General features: G+C 32.7%; 1 protein-coding gene across 1 annotated transcript; it reads right to left on the reverse strand.

Moving 5' to 3' along the window:
* Nucleotides 1–7,648: 7,648 nt before the first annotated feature.
* LOC148629496 (peroxisomal biogenesis factor 3-like) lies at nt 7,649–22,246 on the reverse strand. Its single transcript, XM_088552356.1, has 13 exons — nt 22,006–22,246; nt 18,960–19,044; nt 16,716–16,762; nt 16,347–16,428; nt 16,135–16,178; nt 15,659–15,780; nt 15,298–15,370; nt 14,956–15,010; nt 14,085–14,238; nt 12,547–12,602; nt 11,986–12,096; nt 9,607–9,703; nt 7,649–9,038 (listed from the first exon to the last, which is right to left on the reverse strand). Exons 1-13 carry the CDS (start codon nt 22,082–22,084, stop codon nt 8,943–8,945), a joined length of 1,101 nt encoding a protein of 366 aa, XP_088408482.1. The 5' UTR covers nt 22,085–22,246; the 3' UTR covers nt 7,649–8,942.
* Nucleotides 22,247–24,852: the final 2,606 nt, after the last annotated feature.

Here is a 24,852-nt window from a genome sequence, read left to right on the forward strand (position 1 = left end):
TAGCTATGCTTATATAGTGTTGATCAATATTTTACACTTGTAGTGATTTTAAAGGTCGCATGATATGATTTGAGGATAGAGATAATTTTTTGAAATGGAGACTATACATAACACGCAAGGATGTATTCTTACGTTGCGTGTGCTTTACTCCTGATCTTCCAGTATATTGGTAACCCGGACTATTTATATGACAATTTAAGTACTTCTCTGTCTAAGAATTAGGCCAAATGTGTATAAGATGTGGCATATGAAAAAAAAAACGGAGAGATTTTGTTGCATTAACTAAGTATTTGTACCAGTAACCTCCAGAATATTACCATTAAAGTGATTGTAAAATTTGCCTTTTTCAGATATTGATACGTCAAATTTAGTTGAAATGCACTGTGGAAAAATGGCGGGGATATTTTCCCGCACATTTTTCCTATAAAAGCAGTCATAAAATATATTAAGTCAAAGATGCTTCAGGGTAAATTTAAGTAGCTTTTCAGTTATTTTCTATGTTGAAAATGTTTGAGGCGAAAAAAAGACCAAATTGAGAAAAATGATGTGCCACGCATTGCCTGATTCTTGCACAAAATGGTACTTTCTGGATTTCTGTGAGTTGATTATCCTGCACAAGCTGAAAAAAGAGAAGTCCAAACCAAGGATATCTAGATCTGCTATTAAGCCTTGGACCAAATGTCTTGTACCAAAGATCAGATAGGGAAACACCTACGTTCTCCTTCCCCTGTATGAAGGAGAAAAGAACTTTGCTTGAGTTTTATTTAGTTATTTCAATAATAGGGAAATGTCTACCTTTATTTCTTAAGAATTCCGGAAAAACTGCCTGACTTCAAACGAATTATGAAAAGGTGTGAGATGTTATACAACTTGTTCCTTTGGTAACCGTTTTGTAAAGTTGGAAACATATTTTTTGATTGCCGTCGTATCTTTAGAATGTCAATGAGATGCCATTCTTTAATTCGTGCCTTTTAATCTGAAACTGAAAGAAACTGAAAATTAAGGGTGTTGGCACTTAATGCATATGATAATGTTCAATTGAAGAGCCACTTCAATAGATTCGATATAGTGACATACAAAATGGATGAAAAAAAAGAAAATGGTGGTTAAACGAAAGTATTATTTTTTTATTTGAGTTATATAAGACAAAGTTTATTTGGAAAGTATATCCTTTTATTAAGGACGAATTTACAACCAACTAGCTTTTTTAGATATAAATTTTTGGTCTACATATGTTTTATTTTCACGTAACAATAGTTCTTTCTGTATTCAGAACTGTATTTGTGAGAAAACCACGCGTGTATCTCCCACTTAAATCAACCAATCAAGAACTCTTGCTAAGTGTGAATTTCATACACAATCTATATACTCTGATATGCCTCAAAGATGTTTAGACCACAGACATGGTAAAAAGTGATAAACACATAACCAACATTTCATACAACACATAGGCTGCATCTATTAAAAAAATGTGAACACTGAAACTAGTCCTATTAGAATCGAAATCACGGAAACTCCATTTTATAATTGTTTTACCACGGATTGGCCAGTTATATCCTCATTTAACCCATCGCTATCGCTCGCAGGCGCGTAGCTAGGAAGCCCGGGCTTCCACATTATTTTGCAAAGAATGTGAAATGAAATAAACTAAAGAGAGATAGAGGAGAAAAGATGAGGAGGTGGTAATATATTTATAAGTCGAATCGGTCACGTATGGGGGTTTCTATGTTGTTCTTTGATTTACTATGTCCTCATTGACTAAAGACACGATTTTATTATGTGGAACTCTAAATCCCATTTTCATGAAGGTAACATATAGACGTTTTATATATGATTTGAATTTGTAAATGTTTAAGGCAGATCGATTTTAACAATGTCTGAAAACAAGAGGCTCCCAGGAGCCTGAATCGCTCATCTGGTTGAATTTGTCTAAGGGCAATAACTCTAACAAGGAGTTGTCAGACAATTTTGGCTCCATTTGATTCATTGGACACATTTGTAAGCCTTATAATAAGGATCTTTTCAGCAATTGAAAGCTATTGGCTAAGCCTAACATATTTTGAGATGTATGCAAAAATCTGCTGTCTGACCCCAATGTTCTATTTTTAGAAACGGCAGCCATGTTTTTTTTTTCAGCAATCAAAAATCGATCATTTCGTTAAGGATACCCTATAAAACAAAAATGCCATAATTGAATTTTGCAGAATAGTTTCTGAGGAGCAGATTTTTTTTAAAGTAATAACATCAAAAATCAAAAGCAAAAAAATTTTCACCAAAATTTGACCACAGATAGATCTGTTCTTGCTGAGTAATTTTATCTCAAGTCAGATTTTGGTTAAACCTAACCGTTTTGGAGATATAATAAACAAATCTGCTGTCTGACCACTATGTTCTATTTTTAGTAACAGCAGCCATGCTTTATAACAGATCAAAAATCCAAATGGTCATTTCGTTAAGGATACCTTTTAAAACAAAATACCAACTTTCATTAAATTCTGTAAAGTAGTTTCTGAGCAGAAGATCTTTTAAAACAATAACATTAAAAACAGCAAAAAAAAACGCCCAAAAAGGGCAATAACTCAAACATGGGTCAGGTCTCACTAACCACTTCCGTGTCAAATGACCACCCCCCCCCCCCCCATGTAGTACCAAAAACACACTGAACCTAGACATATGCATTGTAAGTGCATTATTTGCATGTATTATGATTAAAAGTAGTCAAAATAAAACTAAGAATGTGTACTTTAAAATCATATATGTAATTAATTACAAAAGTGTATGAATATTGTTTACATGTGTGAGTAATATGCCTCCATGCTGTCAGTTAGCAGAACAAGTAAAAATGTGGATTTTCAGTATTATTTATTCAAGTAAATTTTGTGAAGAATTTCTACTATCATCGTACCATTGGCATAATGATTTTGGAATTTTGGAAGCCTTACTTTCCAAGCTTCGCAACAGTATGCAACTTTAAGATGTCATTTGTCCTGGGAATTCACAGTGAGACTTTGAAAATTACTTTTTTAACATGTAAAGTAATGGAAACGTTAGAAGTGGTTAGTGAGACCTCAACAGATTTTCACCACATTTTGACCACAGATAGATCTCATCATGCTGAACACATTTAATTCATGTCAGAATTGGGCTAAACCTAACGGTTTAGGAGAAATATGCGAAAAAGTACTGTCTGACCCCTATGTTCTATTTTTAGTAACGGAGGCCATGTTTTTCGACGGATAAAGAATCCCAACATCAGTTCTATGAAGGATACACCAAGGAACATTCATACCAAGTTTGGTTCCAAATGGTCAAGTGTTGTCAGAGGAGAAGATCTTTTAAAACAATAACATTAAAAACAGCAAAAACGCCCAAAAAGGGCAATAACTCCAACTTGGATCAACAGATTTTCACCACATTTTGACCACAGATAGATCTCATCATGCTGAACACTTTTACCCCGTGTCAGAATTTGGTTAATCTAACGGTTTTGGAGAATATTCGAAAACTACTGTCTGACCTGTTCTATTTTTAGTAACGGCGGCCATGTTTTTCGACGGATCAAAAATCCACACCACAGTTCTATGCAGGATACCCCAAGAAACATTCATACCAAGTTTGGTTCGAATTGGTCAAGTAGTTTCAGAGAAGAGTTTTGAAAAATTGTAAACGACGACAACGGACGACGACAGACGCCAAGTGAAGGCAGTAGCTCACCTAGCCTTCGCCGGGTGAGCTAAAAATGACATACATGTATACTGTGTGTGTGGACCATTTGTCGTTTCAAAACGGGCTTTCATAATGATAACGATGAATAGACATGGTGGTGTTCAGAGGTATAAGTCAGCAATATAGACTGGACCCCTAAGAGGTCAATGTCAACGTTGCCCATTTACTAGTACTTTATATCATACATAAAATACAGAATCAAGGTCAGTATAAGAACTTGTAATAAAAAGGTTAATGGGTTTTCCATAACAATTTACCAAATTGATGATGATAGCTGAAACTTGATAGTCTATTCTATATTTATGACACGCTGAAAAAAATTGGTTCTTGGTGCAGATAGGAACCCCGTAACGATCCACGCTTTCACGATGAGTACCATAAAAACGTCAATCTTGTAGCAACATAAAACCTGGTCCAGAAGCCTAATTGTAAGAAGTCTAGCGCGGTTCAAAAAAAAAATTGCGTAATTACAGCAATTACAGCACTGACATAACGTATGAGTTGTGATATGAAAACACCATACGCAGGTGTTGAAGGAATTGGTATTTTAAAAAACACAAATTACAACATATCAAATTATCTCGCAGTAAAGCCCTTTCCTTCATAATTTTTTACTAACTTTTATGGTTCTAAAACGCTCCATCATTTTTAGAAATAAAAGCAAATTGTTTTTTTTACATGCATGAACCATCTCAAGTATGATTTTTATAAAGACAGTCATTTTTAAAAATAGAAAACTTGACAGTGATTCAGGGATTTTGGAAGGGGCTCAGGGACATTATTGGTCTTTTTAGCCGAAAAAATACACAAATTTCAAATAAAACGGGGTTAATACACCGCCATCCTTTATGCACTGTAAATTTCGCTGGTTTCTTGTTTCTTCATTATCATAACGCCATGATTAGTCCATACTATATTTCGGAAGTCATATATTTGAAAGTTACCCCCCCCCCCAAAAAAAAAAAAGAAAGAAAAAAAGTGTTTGAATGCCCATCAATACTTTGATTCAAACTGTATTCGTTATTATGTAACAAGTAGATTATGTCCTTTATTGATGTGAATGTAATACACGCAAAGACGAGACTATTCCAATTCAGTAAGACACATACGATTTAATATTCCTGTACTTAGAATGTTAGTGCAGATGTAGTAAATGCACTTTCTACCGGTACATGCTAATGGAATGCACCAAAACATGAGAATGGATTGGTCTGACATTTAAAATAAATTATGCGATTATAATTTTATGGGTATATTAGAATTTCGAAATGGAGACTATTACCACTCATAATAACTTACATTTTCGAGCATAAGGCGGACCCCTGCCCCACCTCCCCTTACTGGGTCCACGTATATAGGCTACCCGGAAAGATGAGATATTGATGAAGATGCAGTTAAACCATTTAATGCGGCATAAAGTTTGAGGATTAGAATAAAAACGTTCAAATATTGATCAATATTATTGTAAATATATTTGTTCCGATCTGTGGAGAAAAAGATTAACCATCTAGCAAACGATACAATATGATTTTTCTCAAAATTCTAGAAGTATTGAGCTTAAGGGTCCGATCGTGTAGTGTCATGTACATTTAGTTTTTATCACTAAACTACAGACAGGGTGGCAAGTCTAGGGGGGGGGGACTAGTTGTCGCATAGCTTCAACATTACAGACATTTAAATACACATTAATTTCCATTCAGTATTTGAAGTAAATCCTCTGCTAATTATTTCTACTCAGTCTCAACCTTAAATGCAAATCCCGTAGTTGTACGAGGACGTACTGGGTGTTTATTTATTCAAGTTTGGCTGTACTAAGTCAAGTCTGGATGCACTCTTTGTAGTACAGGAGAGTGCACAGGAACATTTAGCTTAAAATGAACTGCTCCAGGATGTGAACAGGATGACTAGTATTGGCAAAGTGGTAGCGTCAGGTTAATGCTCAGTAAATTATGCAGATGCAATAAAATACTAATCCAGAATTGCGATCATGATCGATCAGTTGATATGAACAATACTTTTAAAACGAATACTTTACGACAACAAGATTAGAAAACATAAATTAACAAAATTAAAAAAAAATATACAGAAATTATTCAAGATAAATTTCATACACGTCGATTGCTTTGTAAAAAAAATAATAAAAATATGTCGTTTATAACAAATGGCTAGTTACTTATGAATATTACAATGTAGAGCCGTTTAAAAATATCGCTGAAACGACAAAAACAATACAAATGGCTTGAAAGGGTTGTAATAATATAGAAGTAAGCAACACCCCGTCTTAAAACTGTACTAAAGCGATGTATTATCTACTTTGCTACTAGTACATGGTTCTAAGTATTGGAGGATAATAAAGAACGATGTAAAAAAAATAAAGTTTACGAGGACATTTTATGTTTAATGGTACAAAGATATCCTAACTGTAACGAAGACACTCAGACCGTGAAAATAAAGGAACAACACTTAACATTTTAGCCCAAATAAAGAATTTGAAATGCTATGAGGGATAACATTCCATAACAGAATTCCCGAAGGAAAAGTGCCAAAGTGGCAGACCAAAAGCGGGACCAAAAGGCACACGGAGGTTGTAGAAGAAGAGATGAATACCACGAACAGCAACTAGTGTACAATGACGAAGACGGTGACAGACAACGGAAGCTTAATATCCATCACATTAAGAAGAGGGACTTCTGATAGTGAACCCGTATATATTTTAGAGCTGCTTCATAAAGAATTTATTGTTAAGATTTCAAGTTTCTGCACATAGACAAACTACATGCCAGACAGCATATCAGACAGTCTAAGTATTAAGACAATGTGAAGGTTGTATTAATAGCATTTCGGTAAAATGGGAGAGAACTTTGTCATTGTAAAAACACAAAAATTGAACAGATACACCATCGTATGACCTTTATAATAATAGTAAATTACCCAAGGCTCTTCAGTGAGTGTAAACACGTCCAAGTAAGCACAGAAAGACCACGACAACAAAGCAATAAAATTCATGCTAACTTCTTAAAAATAAACTAAATACGAAGACACAATGTCGAACATTACTGACATTAGAGCGAAATCATCCTTTTCCAACCAAGTATCATGCTGCAAGCGCAACAGACAACTTTAAGGTTTAATTGATTCTTGATAGACAACAACTTGGGATCCCAAAGGCTCATTTTGTCCATATTAAGCTCTTAGCACATGTCAGAGGCGAAGCACCCATATATCGATTGGTGCGAAGGAGAGTTGTTAGGCCATTGAGCATAAAATTCGGACAGAAAGTTAATACAGCGAGTAATCATTATTCTCCAGAATGCCAGAGACCACAAGTTAGCAATAAAAAGTTAATGTCATGAGTAAAACATACATCTTATATCATTTGTCTCCCCTAGACGCTGTGACCAAAAACAGGTAGAACATATTAGCTGTAAGAATATACAGAAGATGATGAAATATTAAATATGGGCTAAACCAATCAGATGCAATCATTCTAATGGCCGACATGAAGAAAAAAGGGGAATTCATATGGGGATTAATGCTATAAGTTGCTGATTTAAGTCCAAATTTGAACAAAATTAACAAAAAATTCCCAACAAAGGGGGTGGGGTGCACCCTGAGCCCCCCCCCCCCTGTATCCACAAATTAAATGACAACACAAAATATCAATCACTGCAATTATCATGTAGCCATTACAATATTAAAATCAGATGCAGGCATCCTGTGACAAAAGAACAATTTTGTAGGCATATGATATAGGATTGGTAACCAGATAAAATAACCAAATGCAGCCATTCAGTTGGTAATATAATGATAGGGTGCAACCAATATGTGGCCAATAGAATATACAAATAAATGCAACTGTTGTATTAACAAAAGGTTGTAGAAATCAGTGGCAACCATTCTTCAGTTGACAGGATATGACAAATTCTGTTGGTAAAAGGCTATTTTAATCAGATGCAAGATGCAATAATTCTGATGGCAACACAATAAAACAATCGAATGTAACATATCTATGGGCAGTGGAATTAACCAATGAAGGAAACCACTCTGTTGGCAATATGACAGCCAAATGAGACCAATCTGGAAAAAGATATGACATCAAATGCAAATATTTTGTGCAACAGGATACAAAAATCTGTAGACAATAGGATATAACTAACAGATCAACCACTGTAAGGGCAATTATACATTATTGATAAGATGACAATATGACAAATCAATCTGATCCAAAATATTCTTCACATATTAATCAGAAGAACATTGGACATGTTGTACAACAGGAAATTTATACTGAAATAGTAATAGTCTGTTGAATAGATCATTGCTAGACCAAAAATGACAGGATATATAAAAGATAAGGATACCAAAAATAGAAAAGCAAAGACATACTAGAAATACATCAATATAAATGTAATCTTCTTCTTTATCTTTAAAAATCATTATAATTATGAAATAATCAATTGGAAATGATAAGACAACTATTGAAAACACATAAAGAGAAATGTGTTACCATAGATGCAAGTGAAGAATTTTTTTTTTAAATATAGGAAAGTCCAATTATCAGTCCAGTAAGCATTGTGACAAACTACCAACATGTGAACACTACACATTTCCTATGATATTTTATAAATCTTTTAAATCATTATCAATTTTGGTATAAAGTCATGTAAGATTTTAAAAAACTGGGATGATTATTTGCATTTGTTTTCATGTTAAGTATCATGTATTTTTTTCAAATACAATGTAAGATAAAAGATGGAGTCAATGTAAAACATACATGTACTTCAATACTAATTAATACTAATTAAATCTTCCTTGCTATTCATTTATAAAAAAAAATATTACTTGTACTTTATAATAAGTATAACTTCCATTCAAGCTTGAATGAAATGCCTTTTTTACGTCTTTCCAACTTCAAGTATCATTGAAAATATAAATAGATGTCTGAAAATTTCAGCAATTTTCTGCACAAACATATTATTAAAATAATTAAAGTCTTGAGAATTAAATTGAAATCATGCTATAAACTTAACTATTTCAATTATGTATATGGCATTATGAAAGGCATATTTGTTGAATGACTTGTATAAAAAATTACAAAGTAATTAAATAAAGAATCATTCATTCAAAGTAAATATAATTTTTCCTGTAAATTATTTTATGCAATGTTTTCTATCCAAGGTCAATTTCAAAATCTTTAATTCATTAAAAATATTGATCTACATAGAGAGTTGGTCTTTTCCACTCTGTTCTTCACTAAAAGCTTCGTAAATATTGGCCGCAAATGTCTTTGTAGGCTCTAATAATAACAACTCCTGAAAAATGAAAATTATAAACTTTCATTTTCTTAACTTGTAGAAATGAACATACGAACAGACCATTAAAAGAAATTAATGCAATTTCAATTTAAGAAATGTCCTACTTCTGTAAAAATTCTGAAATCTTTATATCATTTGCCATAATATTGTCTACTTTCACTATTTTTAACAATAAAATCCTTAATCTTAAAATGTACTTTTGCTCATTGATCAAACCTATTTAGGATTACATGTGTTTAATCCTATTCAGTGATGTGTTTGAGAAGTCCCTTTCTATTTGTGTTTTTTAAAGCTTCAAGCCTGCAAAATTGTGGTGTTTGGATCTAAAATTTCATCTTATGATTATTTCCCCCATATCTCTGCTTTACTATGACAAATATACAATGATGATACAAGTTTTTGATAAATGACAAATTAGTAATCCCTCTGTATCAAAATACCTGTTTTAATTTGTAAATGACAAGTTCTGAGGTTTCTTTACACTTGCCCCACACCTTTACTTCACTTAAGAATTATGAATTTGAATATTATACAACTGATAAAGTATAAACTGTGAGCAACATACCTGAATGAGAGGATTTGGTGCATCACTGCATAGCTTGTACAGCAAACCACTAACTATAGGGATAAGTTTTGCCATTGGTAATGCAACTTCATGGAAACTGAAAAATATAGAAGACTGTTGGTAGACTATAATTCCATATTAAATATTGATCTTTATTCCGTGAATAGCTTAACCCTTTCCTTCATGGGATTTAGCTGATGTGTCATTTTTTTTACACAAGTGATGCCAGCCTAAATACAAAATGTTCTAGATCATTCAAATTAAGTCCCAAAAAACTTAAACTTGGTTCATGGTTACCATAGAGACAGCAGGGGCCCCAAAAGGAAAGAAAAATGTATTTTTCGACAATATTTTCACTAAAAATTGACTGATAATTTTTTTTAAATAAGTATTAAATGGTTAAGTCAGAAACCTAATAAAATATAGTTATTGAAAAAAAAAATTCCGGCTATTTGGCAAAACTGTAAGGCCTCCAGATCAGATGTTACTGTCAGTGAGGGGCTTCAGCCTCTTTGAACCCCTAGGGGATTTATTAAATGATTAAGAGTTGAGTTCTATACACGAATAGGATGTCAGCTGTATTAAGGTTCAAACTTCAATCCTGAACCACAGTTGTTTTTATTTAAAATTTGGGTTTGTTTTTTTTTTAAATTTTTGACAGTGTTTTCTATATGCAGAGAGTATAGCAGCCATTTTGGCGCACAACAAGTCTTGATCTATGAAATGAACATGTATGGGAACAAAATAAAGCCAATAAGTGAAACTGATTTTATCAAACATTCTAATGAATCCAATTTGCAAAATTTATGAAAATTGCATATTTCCAGACCCCATGCCGTAAAAACACCACCCACCTCCCCCTTTTAGATGATTCTTTTGATCTGCTGATGAGTTGGATTGTTTATATATTTTTCGTCTTGTAATATGAGAATAATTTGATTGGATCATTGAAAATTAAAATGTGACTAAACCCATTCAGATTCATTATAGGCAGTTATAAAAATATATAATTTAAATTATACTAGACATTACTCTGGCCTGGTTGTTATTGTGTCATTACACAATACAAATATATAACATAAATTATACTAGACATTACTCAGGCCTGGTTGTTATTATGCCATTATACTATACAAATATATAACATAAATTATACTAGAATAATTCTAATCATGAGATTCTTCATGCTTATAGCCGTTTTTGATTGGTCGAAAACGTCGTTGCCAGAAAGTTCATACATGCATGAACTTCGCCAGATTGTTCATACATGCATGAATGCCAGTCAACTTGAAACCAATATGGCGGCCGTGTAGTTTCGAAAGAGTGTGGCAACAAACTGAACGGCATAATATACCCGTAAGAATAGTTTATTCCATGCACATTGATTTTACCGGTCGAGTTTGTTTACAGAGAGTAATTTTCAGCTTGGGGAAAGAAACTTATAACTGAGTCTTAACTGAACTCTTGAAAATACCTTATTGTAATTTTCCCTATTCCTTGTTGTAATTCCTTAAAAATTTTATTCCTGTTGAATTGTTTTCATCTCGTATTTTAAATGCCAACTATCATTTCATCCATACCGCCTTCACTGTTGTTGTGCAGCCGATTATGTGTAAATATTCGTCTGCACTCCCATACGTGTGCAAAGGAATGTGTGTGTATTGAAGCGTAAACATACACACAGTATGTAAATATAACCAACTGAGGCTCTCTGAGGGTAACTTTGACTATCGGATAGAATTATAAGGATTGAACAGCTATTTTCGGTTGTTCATGCATGCATTAATGGATCTCTCCACTACCAAACATTACATGAACGGCCTTTGGCTGTTCACTGAGTTTGGGAGCTCCGAGATCCGTTCATACATGCATGAACGACCGAAAATAGCTGTTCAATCCTATACATTAACCTGGCCTGGTTGCTATTACACTATACAGATATATAACTTAAATTACACTAGGCATTGCTCTGGCCTGGTTGCCATTAAACTTTACAATTTTTTTAAAAATATTCTTCTACACTAAATCAAAATTGAATCTATATTTTTCATATTGTTAGGTGGAATATGAATTCATATCTGATTTGCAGAGCTCTTCTAAGTCAAGCTTGTAATAACAAAAATTGTAAAAATGTACATGTACCAGTTCATATATTATTGTCTATTGGGTGAATATAAAGGATGCCTTAAAGTAGACAAAAACCCATCCCATGTTTAAGAAATTTTTTTCATTTCGTAAAATTATGGTTTTAAATAATGCAATAGTCATATTCTAACAAAATAAAACGTTTTTATTCTTAAACTGGAACTGGTTGTTAATTGGTGAAACATATGATACCCAAATGTGTGTCACTAACATAAAGGCAATAGGAAAGCTTACTTTTGCCTGTGTTGGTCCTGTAGTAAATGTTTATAGTTATCAGCTAAACTGTCTAACATCTGAGCAAATCCTCTATCCAGACATAACTTCAGTACACTATGGAAATCAGCACTGCAAGTATTTGTAAAACATTTTTAAGAAAAGAATGATTAATTTGACTAGAACTGTAAGGGATCTCAATGTGAGATGTATGTACTCCCTAGCAATATAAATATACTATAAATGTTACATGTAGCCCTTAGTTGGTTTATCTCCCTTTAGAAGTACATGTATCAGGCAATGATAATACTAAATACTATCTCTAAACTTTTACCAAAATTGAATGAATATACTAGTTGTTGTGGTCACCAGATACAAAGACAAACAGACAGATAGACAGCCAAGGAAATTCTTATATACCACCGACTTTGTTTGCAAAATAAGGGATAAAAATGTTGAAGTGACTGTTGTAAGTGAGTTGTTGCAAGTGCAAATAAACAAAAAAAAACCACAACAACAAGCTTATTAATACATTTAATATGCTGCTTAATCAAAGCCATGGAAACACTTAAAGAAACATACCTTTCAACAATGTCTTTAGTTTCTGTTTGTAGCTTTTTGTACATGACATCTGTTTCCTGAAATAAATTAACACTAGCGATAAAAGACAGCCAGTATCTGATATGCTTTCTATAAAGACAATTTAGTGACTATGAAACAATATCAATAGACAGCTAAATCAAAAACAAAGCAAGGTTTAAAATAAAAATAGACAGAGATGAGTAAAGGTCATGCTAAAGTGGAATCATTTTTAGAGTATTGGGTTTATTACTACTATAGAAGTACAAGTCAGCAGTTATGCTTTGATACTGTAAAATATTTAGAACTGCACAGATTACTCTGAGTAATGTGATGGCTGACAATCACATTAATAAAACTCACATTCCTGAACATCTCCCAAAAACAGGCGGTACAAATTGCTTTAGGGCACCACAAGGTATAATTGTACAATGATGTCAAATATCTCTGAATGAGAGGATTGATGCAGCCTCGTGACAATTTTATGACCAGGATTATTTAAATAGTTTTAAAGCCTGTTACTGATGTCCCATTAAAGTAGTTTTAATATATATATCTATTCCATTTTGCATGTGTTTCGATTGTACATTAAGCAGTATTATGGCCAAAATTCCTCAGATGTTTCTTCTTTCCTTTCAAGTAGAAAATTCCCAACAAGATAATGGTTTAAAAATTGAGATTTAATTTCTCAACTCATCAAAAACTGCAAAGCATGAAACTGCATATTTTTAAGATATATTACTGATCTTGTGCAGAAGCTATTAGTTAAACAAGGCTGACCCACAACACTAAATTATATAACCAATCTAAAACATGGCACATTGTTTTCTTAAGTTTCAAGATTCCCTTTAACCACACTAAGTTTAATTACCAGAACATAACTTTTTACTGATGGTGTGATCCCCATTGAAGTTAAAGGTAATAATTGACCCTAGTTGTGTATTGCATCTAACTACCTATTGATTGACATAACTTCTCGATGTTTATATGGGATAACTGATTGCTAAAAATTAACTGTAAAAACAGAAAATCCACAATTTTATGTTATTTATTATCCAAAAGGCAAATTGCAAAATTAAAACCTTGGATTTCGTTACAGAGGTCTGTAGGCATGATAACATGTATTTAAACAGTTTACTGAGTGAACTCTGAGAAGTACTGTAAAAGAACTTGAATTTGTGGGCACCAGTCTTCATGAATAAGGGAAGAAATTCAAGTCTGTTGATTCTTGAATTGTGGTTTTGAGGTTTTCAGTTTACACATCTATGGAAATCCCCTTTTCCTTAGGAACCAAATTTCTTGGTTTGGCCTTTCCATGAAAACCATGAAAATGGGTACCCCACGAACAAAAGTACTTTCACTGTAATCTACATCTATGAAGATGTAGAAATGATAACCTACCTCTATAGAAGTCTGTAGACATGATGACATATATTCACAGTTTACTGAGAAACTCTAAGCAGTAACCTACTTCTTTAGAGGTCTGTAGACATGGTGACATATATTTACAGTTTACTGAGAAACTCTAAGCAGTAACCTACCTCTTTAGAAGTCTGTAGACATGGTGACATATATTTACACAGTATAAAGGTAGCAGATAAATCAGATACATCAGGACTTGTCTCCAGTCTTTCACGTATCTGTTCTATTATTGCTTGTAAATTGTCTATTGTTAGTCTTTCTTTCAATGTTATGCTGTAAAGATAAATTATTAATTCATCTTCAAATGCAATACATGTAGTGCATATGTATGCTGAAATAAAATGTACAACATAATTTCCTTCCTTTAAGTACATTAGCACATATCAACCGGTACTCAACTTGATCAAATTTGCAAAAAATTCTAGGTTCAACTATGAAGTTTCTGTGTACCTAAATTCACTCTACAAGTTTAATTCTACAACAATAAGGCAAATGTAAGATTGACTGATTGATTGTAGAAATCTTGTAAGATCCATTGGAATATATTTTTCACATTTAAAGATGGGAAAATTTCATCAATTGTGTAGGCCTGTTTTTAATTATCCTCCTCTGTTAAGGTTTGGTCAAGGAAGAGTTATTCTGTAAGAAACTATATCACCAAAATGGACATATTGTTCTGTAACCAGTCATTACTTACTCCTTAGTTTGGTGGACTTCATAAGAAATAGGGACTACTAATAATAAAGTCTAAGAATCAAGTGGTGAGTGAGCTAAACTAGCTATATACCTGAGACAGTAAACCAGGAAAATGATATAGAACCAATGTTGGAAAATGATATAGAACCAATGTTGGAAAATGATATAGAACCAATGTTGGAAAATGATATAGAACCAATACTGGAAAATGATATAGAACCAATGTTGGAAAGATAACTTAGAAATACAAAATGATTCCTAGTTTGATATTATATCACATATCATTTTTTTTACCTTGATACTTCTTTCCTTACCACCTTTTGAACTTCATCTGCTAAATCTGCCATACCTTGAATTACAATCAGAAAAAAATACATCAAATCCAAATTATTATGCAACACACATAGCAAAGGTCTTTTTTTCCTGCAAATAACACACATGAAACACAGCCCTATCAACAAGCAAAATAATATATATAAGTAATTTATACACAAAAAATTGTCACAACAAAAGCAGTCAAAATGCATAAAGAATTAACGAGAAGTTTCAGATATATCTTTAACAGTTTTACACACCTATGAAAAATCATTAATGAAACATTCAATTCTTAAATATATCCAAAAATCTTTTACAAACCTGTGCTGAAAAAATTATGGATGTCTGATAAATATTTCTGTTGAGTTTCTTTTGATATCAATACCTTTTCAGTCTGGAAATAGATAAATTAATACAACTTTGATCTTAGTACAACACTCTCTACTATTGCATTAAATTGATGTATTGGTACTGTAACTTTCACATATGGGTTTGCATTACAAAACAAGATAACCAGGTAACAAACATATATGATTAACAGGTAGAACAGAGTACTGTAAATTTAACTAAAATTTCAGCATGTCATTCTGCCACTGAAGACATAACAAAAGTATTCACTGGATCAACGCTGTTGATATCCAATTTTAACCTTAGTTGAAAGCTAATACCAGTAGCTATTTACTTTTCCATTTTGTTGATAAAGGCTGTCTACAAACATGTAACCTCCAATAATGTTGAGCTGAACCCGTAGAAGTAAGGTCATTATACTGCAGCTGTACACTATACAAATACTCCTGGCAAAACCTGAAGTAAAAAATCCCCAAGAACATTGATTTTGGCAAAATATAATTTTAAGTGACTTAAATAATTAAATGTATACAAGGAATCTGCAACTAGACAGATTACTGTAAAATTTTGTAGCTTGTATACAAAAAAAATTGTTCACATACAATGATACTGTAAAGTTTAGAGATGTTGTGATCACAAGAAAATTTTATTATTATATTATGATTAAACAAAAAAAATTAAAAAAAAAGATGTTTTCCTCAATTCTCTTGCTTCCCATAAGGTTTAGAAGTGTGTCCTGGGAAATCAATTCATTTTGAAAATTCAGTATTCCAACTCAACCTTGTCTTAACTCTTATATTTTATACTTGCCCATAACTTTCAAATCTTCCCATAATTCCATTCTGTTTTCTGGACTAAAATTTAAAACAATGTGATTAGAAAAATCATGTGTTTCCATCAATGCTAAATATACATATATTTATATAGTATTCACTCAATAAACTTAATCTTAAAATTACATGTACAGCCAAATAAGTAAACCACATTAATATCTAAGCTACCTAAAGGTATATAACTCTTACTTGTTTTTCACTTCCTCAGAGAGCTGTTCAGTATTAAATCTCTTTGACAAGACATCTCTAAGTGTTGATAGCATGGAGAGAACTGAAAACAGAACATTACTGGCAATGTGGCTTGTTTAAAATCTCTATGTAATTGTTGTTTTATTTCAAACAGTTTAAAATCATAAGAATTTTTTAACAAAATCATTGTGTTTCAATTTATTTAAGCACATTTTTTAGCTGATAGGAAGATTTAAACAATTTGACTTTAACTAACGAATAATTCATAGTTCATGTAGTGTGAGTATTTTAAAGTCTTCCAGTCAATAACTCTTGATTATTATATTTTTTATCATTAAATCCTTCCTGCTCTATTGTCTTTATACCAACCTGACATATTACATGTGCGCTGATTACTGTCAAAATGATGCTGTTTCCTGTTAATAGAATAAAATTTACATTTGAATTCATGTAAATATGAACTTAATTACTAAACCAATGTCAAGATTCATATGACAAAAAATGGTTGTCTTTTGATTTTGGTCTTCAAGGTATCAATTGTTTGAAATATATGGCAATATTTGTTTTTTTCTTTTATCAGATTGACATTACTTGCTCTGATGTTAAATCTCTCTCTCTCTCTTTGTTCATATACAACTGTACAGAAACAACATATATTTATTTGTAATGACTATAACATAAGACCAAAATCAAAATTAAGTCTTTCCCCTGACCCTACCTACCCATGAAGATAGACCCTACCTACCCATGAAGATAGACCCTACCTACCAATGAAGATAGGCCCTCCTACCCATGAAGATAGACCCTACCTACCAATGAAGATAGACCCTACCTACCCATGAAGATAGACCCTACCTACCCATGAAGATAGACCCTACCTACCCATGAAGATAGGCCTTACCCAAATAATTTTACGACCATTCTCTGACAAGATTTAAAAAAAAACAATTATAGCAACATTTTTCATTTTTGATCATGTTTTATACAGATTCATGTGAACTATCGGGGAATAATAGGATAATTAATTGGAAGGAGTGAATAACCAAAATATGATCTTGAGTGCCGAAGAACGCCTAAATTTAACGAGTGTTAAACAAGTTAAATCTTACTGCATCCTTGGCATGAGTGATCATATTTTGGTTATTCGTGATAACCAATTGATTATCCTATTTATTATATCGATTTCCTCGATTATTCGTTGCTATTTTCAACATAAATTTCAAATTTTGTGAACAGCAGATTGATATCAAAATTGTGATGTTTTGGCAGGAGAAATTCTGTGTGAATTATCATAATTTATTACACTGGGAACATTTGATAAAACACTGCTATCTATATAATAAAATATTATTCCTACCTACCCAAATCCAAGACATAGGGTTGGGTAAGAGGAAATGAACATTTCATTTATTGTGGCCTTACTAATCTCAATCTAATATTTAATTGGTAAATAAATGTAAAATATAGGTGGTCACACTTGTATGTGTAATCGCATGATATTTTGGGGAAATTAATCTCAATTGTGATATTCATAAAACTAATTATTACTGATAACAGTACTTTACAAAAACTGCAAGCTAATACATAACAATTGTTAAGTATTTTGAGAATTTAATTATTTCACTGAAGAGTAAGACCAAAATTAATACTAAGTGTGTTTCCCCTTACCCTACCAACCCATAACTAGACATTGCCCCTAACAGGCAATATCCCCCCCACCCAGCCTGTTGAACCCTGTACATTTGGAGACAAATGTGGACATATAATAGATATTGGATACAACTTTTATGGTGGACAGACAACACACTTTTGAAACACAATTTGCTGCCATTTCTAAAACACCCAACTCCAAACAGCAATCAGTACTATTTTTTGTTGACAACACAATTACAGAATATGACTTATTCCTGACAATATGCACACCTCCATATGGTAATCTAACACTCCATTGAGTTTCATAACAATCCTGAAAGTTTTTAAGGAGGAGTTGTGAGCAACACATCAGACCAATTGTTGCTGAAAAATGTGTAAGTTCCAAAAGCCGTCACTTCTACAAGTTTCTGATAATATGCATATCTCCATATGGTAATCTAACACCCCATTAAGTTTCATAACAATTCTGCACATCATTGAGGAGGAGTTGCTGACAACATATCAGATCAAGTATTGCTGAAAAACACATAAGTTCAACAGCCACCATTTCTACAGTTTTTGTCAAAATATTTAATTCTTGACAGTATGCACATATCCATGTAATTATATTACATTCAAAAAAGTTTCATTACAATGCAGCCAGCTGCTTAGAAAATAAATTGGACAGACGGACAGAAAGAGTAAAACCTATATACCACCAAAAACTTCTTTGCAAGGGTATAAAAGTTGGCTCTACCCAAATAATTTTATTGCTGTTCTCTGACAAAATGTGATTTTAATTTTCAAAGCAACATTTTTCACTTCTTTGATCTTGGTTTTCACAGAACCATAACAACTTTGGAGAAAATTTTTTTTCCCTACCTACCCACCCAAGTAGGGTCAGGTAAAGAGAAACACACATTATTTTAAGTGTGGCCTAAATATCAAAACATATTAAATTCCCCAATAAAACCATGTTACCTTGCATGAGCTAAACATTCTGCTGACTCCTTCTCTTGTATTTCCTTAACCTTTTGTTGCAAATATCTATAAAAATATACTCCACCTGATAAAAAAAAAGACCAGGAAAAAACATTAGGTTACACAAAATTAATTTCATAACAATTAATTAATCATTGTCTACTATACATGACAAATATGTTGTCGTACCAGCAGACAAAGCCCAAAACAACATTGTTTTTGTCTGCAAAACATTTTATATCTAATGTTTATTATCAGAGGTAGATGTAGAAAATAATAGCAGTGATAAGACCTACACTGCTACCACTCTCTCCAAAGAAGAGATTGTGGAAAACCATAAATCTGTGCTATGCTCTTTTGGTCTCTCTACCAAGGACGATGATTGTGTTTTACCATCTATGCACTGGATTCCTAAATTTCACAAGAATCCATACAAACAACGTTTCATAGCTGAATCTGCAAAATGTACCACCAAACCTCTATCAAAATTTTTAACTTCTATACTCACAACTGTCAAAGAGGGTCTACAGTCTACCACAACACTTGTTACTCACGTTATGGTATTAATTCAATGTGGATCCTGAAAAATTCGAAAGATCTTTTGGAGACTATCAGTTCAAGACTATTATCTGAATATAATAGCATTAAAACCTATGATTCTTCAACACTGTATACTTCTATTCCCCATACTCAGTTAAAATCCTGACTTAAAAACATTATACATCGTTGTTTTTCCAAAACAGATGGTACACCTAGATACAAATATATAGTTCTTGGTAGAGATTCCTCATACTTTGTAAGAAATAATTCCAAATCATCTTCCAAGTATACAGAGGAAGATGTTTACAAAATGCTGGAATTTTTAATCGACAACATATTTGTCCAGTGTGGTGGACGTGTTTTTCAACAAATGGTCGGCATTCCAATGGGAACAAATTGTGCTCCTTTATTTGCTGACCTATTCCTTCACTCTTATGAGGCTGACTTTACAGCTGATCTAATCAGAAAGAAAGAATATTGTTTGGCTAGATCCTTCAATCTCACTTTCCGCTATATAGATGACGTATTATCTTTAAACAATCCTAATTTTGGGGATTTGATACATCGCATCTACCCAAAAGAACTTGAGATAAAGGATACTACAGACACTGTGAAGTCAGCCTCATATCTTGACCTACACTTAGAAATCGATGATAAAGGAAAACTATTGACCAAACTTTACGACAAACGTGATGACTTTTCATTCAGAATTGTCAACTTTCCTTTCATCTGTGGCAACATCCCTTCGGCTCCTGCGTATGGAGTGTTCATATCACAACTCATACGTTATGCCAGAGCTTGCCGAAACTACGCAGACTTTTTGTACCGCGCTAGAACTCTAACAAATAGGCTTCTGGAACAGGGTTATGTTGCTACAAGATTGAAGTCATCACTACAGAAGTTTTATGGTTGTCATCATGAACTCGTGGATCATTATGGTGTATCCATCAGCACCATGAAAACTGATTTATTCAATGGGTCATAATTTCCTTTCCTCGTTTGTCTACCCTGGACTTGACTTTTCATGAGCAACTTGGCGGGTGTTTCTAGAAAAGCAGAGGACGCTTACCCTACCGGTGCACCTGGTCCTTGCTCCCAGTTTTTAGTGGAGTCCGAGTTGCTCATTTACTTTTGTTACTTTGTATGTATAATTTTAGTTACTTTATGTTCTTTGTTGTGTATGTCTGTTTTCCATGTCTGGTCTTTGTCCCTGGATTACATTCTTTTGATTACCGCTATAACCTTGGTTCCCTTGATTACTCTTTGACAGGAAACCAAAGAAACGAATTGTCATAAGCAAGCAAAACATTTCTATATATTTTTCCAACACAGTCGGTATAGTTTCGTTTTTTACCCTTTGACTTTAAAGACACTCTTCCATGCATTATTTATTGATAAAAATTATAAGTAAAAAGAACAAATTTTACTGCATTGGCTATCTTTTTTATACATAGTACTTGTTAAATAGATGTTCTTGATTTTTCTAACTGATTCATACACAAAATTATTGTCACAAAAGAAAACGTTGAATCCAGAATAGAACTCATGAGAAAATAATTGGTTCAATCAATGTTGACATCAAACTGATTTTGACTTCGTCAGGTAACATTATAGAATAAGCTTATTTAAATACAAAATCAAGGGAGTCAGTGCATTCATTCTGAAGGAAAAACTGAAGTACTCATTTACATCCCCACTGCTTGTGAGGACTTCAGTAGTTTTACACACAAAAGATTAACAAAATGAATATTTACAGGGATGGTCACAGAGTAGGAAACTCACTCAAATTTTAGCCAGTCCTGTATACAATTTTTCAATATGTTTACTGTATGGCTATATAGATTTTTTCTAAAATTAGCCAGCCCTGCCAAAAAATAGCCAGTCTTGGGCTGGCACGCAGGCTACTATTTTTAACTCTGGGACGGAGCTATTCAAAATCTTTCTGTTGGAAGTGACATATTTAAGAAATGACAGCATGCATTATTGGAAGTTTTGCATATTCCTGTTGAACAAGATACCCGGCAGTGATATTACAACATAGGAACAGGAATCCACGTTCATTTGTCCTAATCTTCACCCTAGTACCGGTTTTCCCTATTAAATTTTTAGTCCTCAGTCCGTTCGCTCTACATGTATATATATAATTTTCAGGTATATGGTTTTAAGTAAAAATATCTGATCCTGAATAATCAGGACAACGAAAAAAGTAAAATACTAGTATATTGTTATGCAACAACCAATCACAATGGTCCATTTCATTGTTTAAGCATTTCCTGTATAATACCAATTCTTCTAATATACATTGGGCAAAGGACCCCAAGGGAAGGCAGACTCCAGGCAAACAAGTTTACAAGGCACACAGGCCTAATACCACAACATATCTGTGTATTATCAACAAATCCAAAACTATTTGAGTAGATATAGCTCTGTCCTTCATACGCAAAGCTTAACATCATATCAAGTTTTATTTTGATTACAATTCACAATTCATGTAGAAAAAAAGTACCTCCAGCTAAAAATCCTCCGAAGATGAATTTTCTTTTGTGCCTTTTAATGAAGTTCAAAAGTCCTCCTATTCCCAACATTCTGCAACTTTTTTACTGCAGCTGAAAGTCGTCTTTTTTGTTTTTGTTTTGTTTTTTAATGTAAAATCTAGATGATATATGGTATATTCTGTTGCAAAAAAGAGAAAAAAAAATCAGTTCTGGGTGGGTTGTGAGGTCTAATAGTGTAAGGGACTGAAATGGAGTGAAATGCTTTTACATGACGTTCATTTCGTACCATACGTCATTTGGACCAATTTATACTATTCCAAATCAGGAACAATATAATATCTAATTTAAAGTGGAATCTAGATTGTTTGTTTAAAGTGCAAAATTCTATTAACTTTTTCTGATACGGTATGTCTGTAAACAGATCTACAGAGCTTGTGTTTCTGTCTGTCTTGGTCCAGAAAGCAGTTCTATCATATTTTCCTCATCCTTATACCATAGACCTGTTTATACTAAATAAATACTTTTTGGCACAAACTCTTCAACAATATATGGTTAATGCAAGCCTGACAATTGTTAAAAATATAAATGAACATGATTTAATTCAATAAAAATTGTAAGTTTTATTGAAATAACATTAATAAAGATTATGTTTGTATTACTTAAGTAGACTCTTCCAAATATTCGAACAGTTTGATGTGAAAGTAGAAGCCAAAATCCAAGAAGTTTAAATGATTTATGATTTAATAAAGAAAGACATATGGACTTTTGTTATAATTTTGCTTGACATTTTGGGGTGTTCACTAGACAGGAACTTTTAAGTCCCAATTCTAGAAAACAAGTGGATAATTACCTTACTGGGCCAAGTTCCCATTCTTTATTTTGTGTGAAGTCTGGGTTGCTTATTTACCTGTCAGTTTTTGTGTGAAGTTTCGGTTGATTACTTACCTTTCAGTTTTTGTGTGTTTTCTTTCAGTTACATAACATACCTTAGCATAGGCTGAATTGCATGACAAATGTATTGTATATGAAAAAGACTGTCATCTCATTCCTATATACAGAAGGAAGCTTCCTTCCCTTTATTTCACGCACATGTAATATTTCTATTTATCTATGGTTAAAAGGCAGATTTAGTGTATAAGACAATTTGCTTTAGCGTAACCCCATAGTGATTCAAACAAGAGACTCTCAAGAGCCTAAACCGCTCACCTGATTCACGGTTATAGCTTTAATAAGTTGAATACATGCAAAACCTATAAATAGTCAAACACCTTTCACCAAATTTGCACAGATGATATTTTTGTCACGATACTGAACATTTATGCAATAATCATTATTCTACTTATGTTAACTGAATAACATACTACAAGTGCAAAAATCAATAAAAAATGCAATCAATAGATTTTTCCAAAGTTAGCACCAATCATAGATCTTACATACTTTTAAATATATATTTTTTTTTAATTTACATTAATGATCAATTAGCTATTATTTTGTTAACAACAGGCAAAAACAGGGAAAATAGTCAAAATGACACTTTCTGGGGCCATAATTCCAAGAAGTGTCTGCATATTTTTCTGAACTTAGCTCCAAATTTAGATATTGAAATACTGAACATTTTATCAATTTACAATAATCATCAGACAATCTGCTTTCGTTTTCTAAATAATAGGCAAGAACTGACAAATACATCCAAAATGACACTTTCAAGGGCCATAACACCAAGAAGGGTCAACAGATTTTTTTTCTCAAATTTGCACCAAAAACAGATATTGAAATACTGAACATTTTTATCTATTTGCATTCATCATCGACCTGCTTTCATTTCATAAATACAAAATTTAATATGCAAAAACTGATAAAAACTTCTTAAAAAAATTACACTTTCAAGGGCCACAACTCCAAGAAAGGACTACAGACTCTTCTGAAATTTGCATAAATAATAGATATTGTAATACTGAACACTTTATAAATTTACAGTAATCATCAATCTGCTTTTGTTTTCTAAATAATAGGCAAAAACTGCCAAAAAAAGGTAAAATTAGCTAAAAAAAAAAAAAGAAATATAAACAAAAATATATCGCCATGTTTTTTTTGGCAAACGACTGAAACAGACATAATTTTGGGAGTTTTATCAAGTTCTATTCAGTGGTTTCAGAGGAGGAGATTTTTAAAAAAAAGTTTACAATGGATGACAATGATGATGGACGCCAAGTGATGAGAAAAGTACTTATGGCCTTTTAGGCCAGGTAAGCTATAAAGCCTAGGTAAGGTTTTTCCAGACAATTACTGCAATATTCGCTGTCACAAGAAATGAATACCAGGTAATGCCAACAACAGGTCCAGTTATGTACCAGAGGTATAATACTTCATTGATAATGTATCATGTTGGGATTGATTTAAAACATACAAGTATAATTTTAGCATAAGTAGCTGAACGATGAATCGGTCATCTTGAATTTATTCCTATAAAAGTGGTATCTACATAGATATACCAGTGTAAAGCCTCCTGAATATAAATGTGCTGGGTACTTGTAATTAAATGAAAAAAATGTTTCCATAGCAGCATCATCTAAATGAAATGCTCCATAGCGTACAAATTGATATGACCACAGAGGTTCAACAATTGAAGACTGAGAATAGACACAGTATTCATGCTTCAAACAACTCTGAATTCAGATTGTGATTAAATGTTTGCATAGCATAGGTTTCTGATACATAATGAAAGTGAATTAATAATGCATTGTTAGTTTTGGAATATTTAAATGCCCTAGTTGTTTTTTGTGGTATGGCAGCTTGTGGTGAGTTGTGATACAATTTCATAGAGATCCATACACTCATATTCCATTTATTGTTGAGGA

The sequence above is a fragment of the Perna viridis genome, chromosome 1 (assembly GCF_037379345.1).
Source record: "Perna viridis isolate PV_CMFRI_1.1 ecotype Kerala chromosome 1, ASM3737934v1, whole genome shotgun sequence".
Lineage (NCBI taxonomy): Eukaryota > Metazoa > Mollusca > Bivalvia > Mytilida > Mytilidae > Perna > Perna viridis.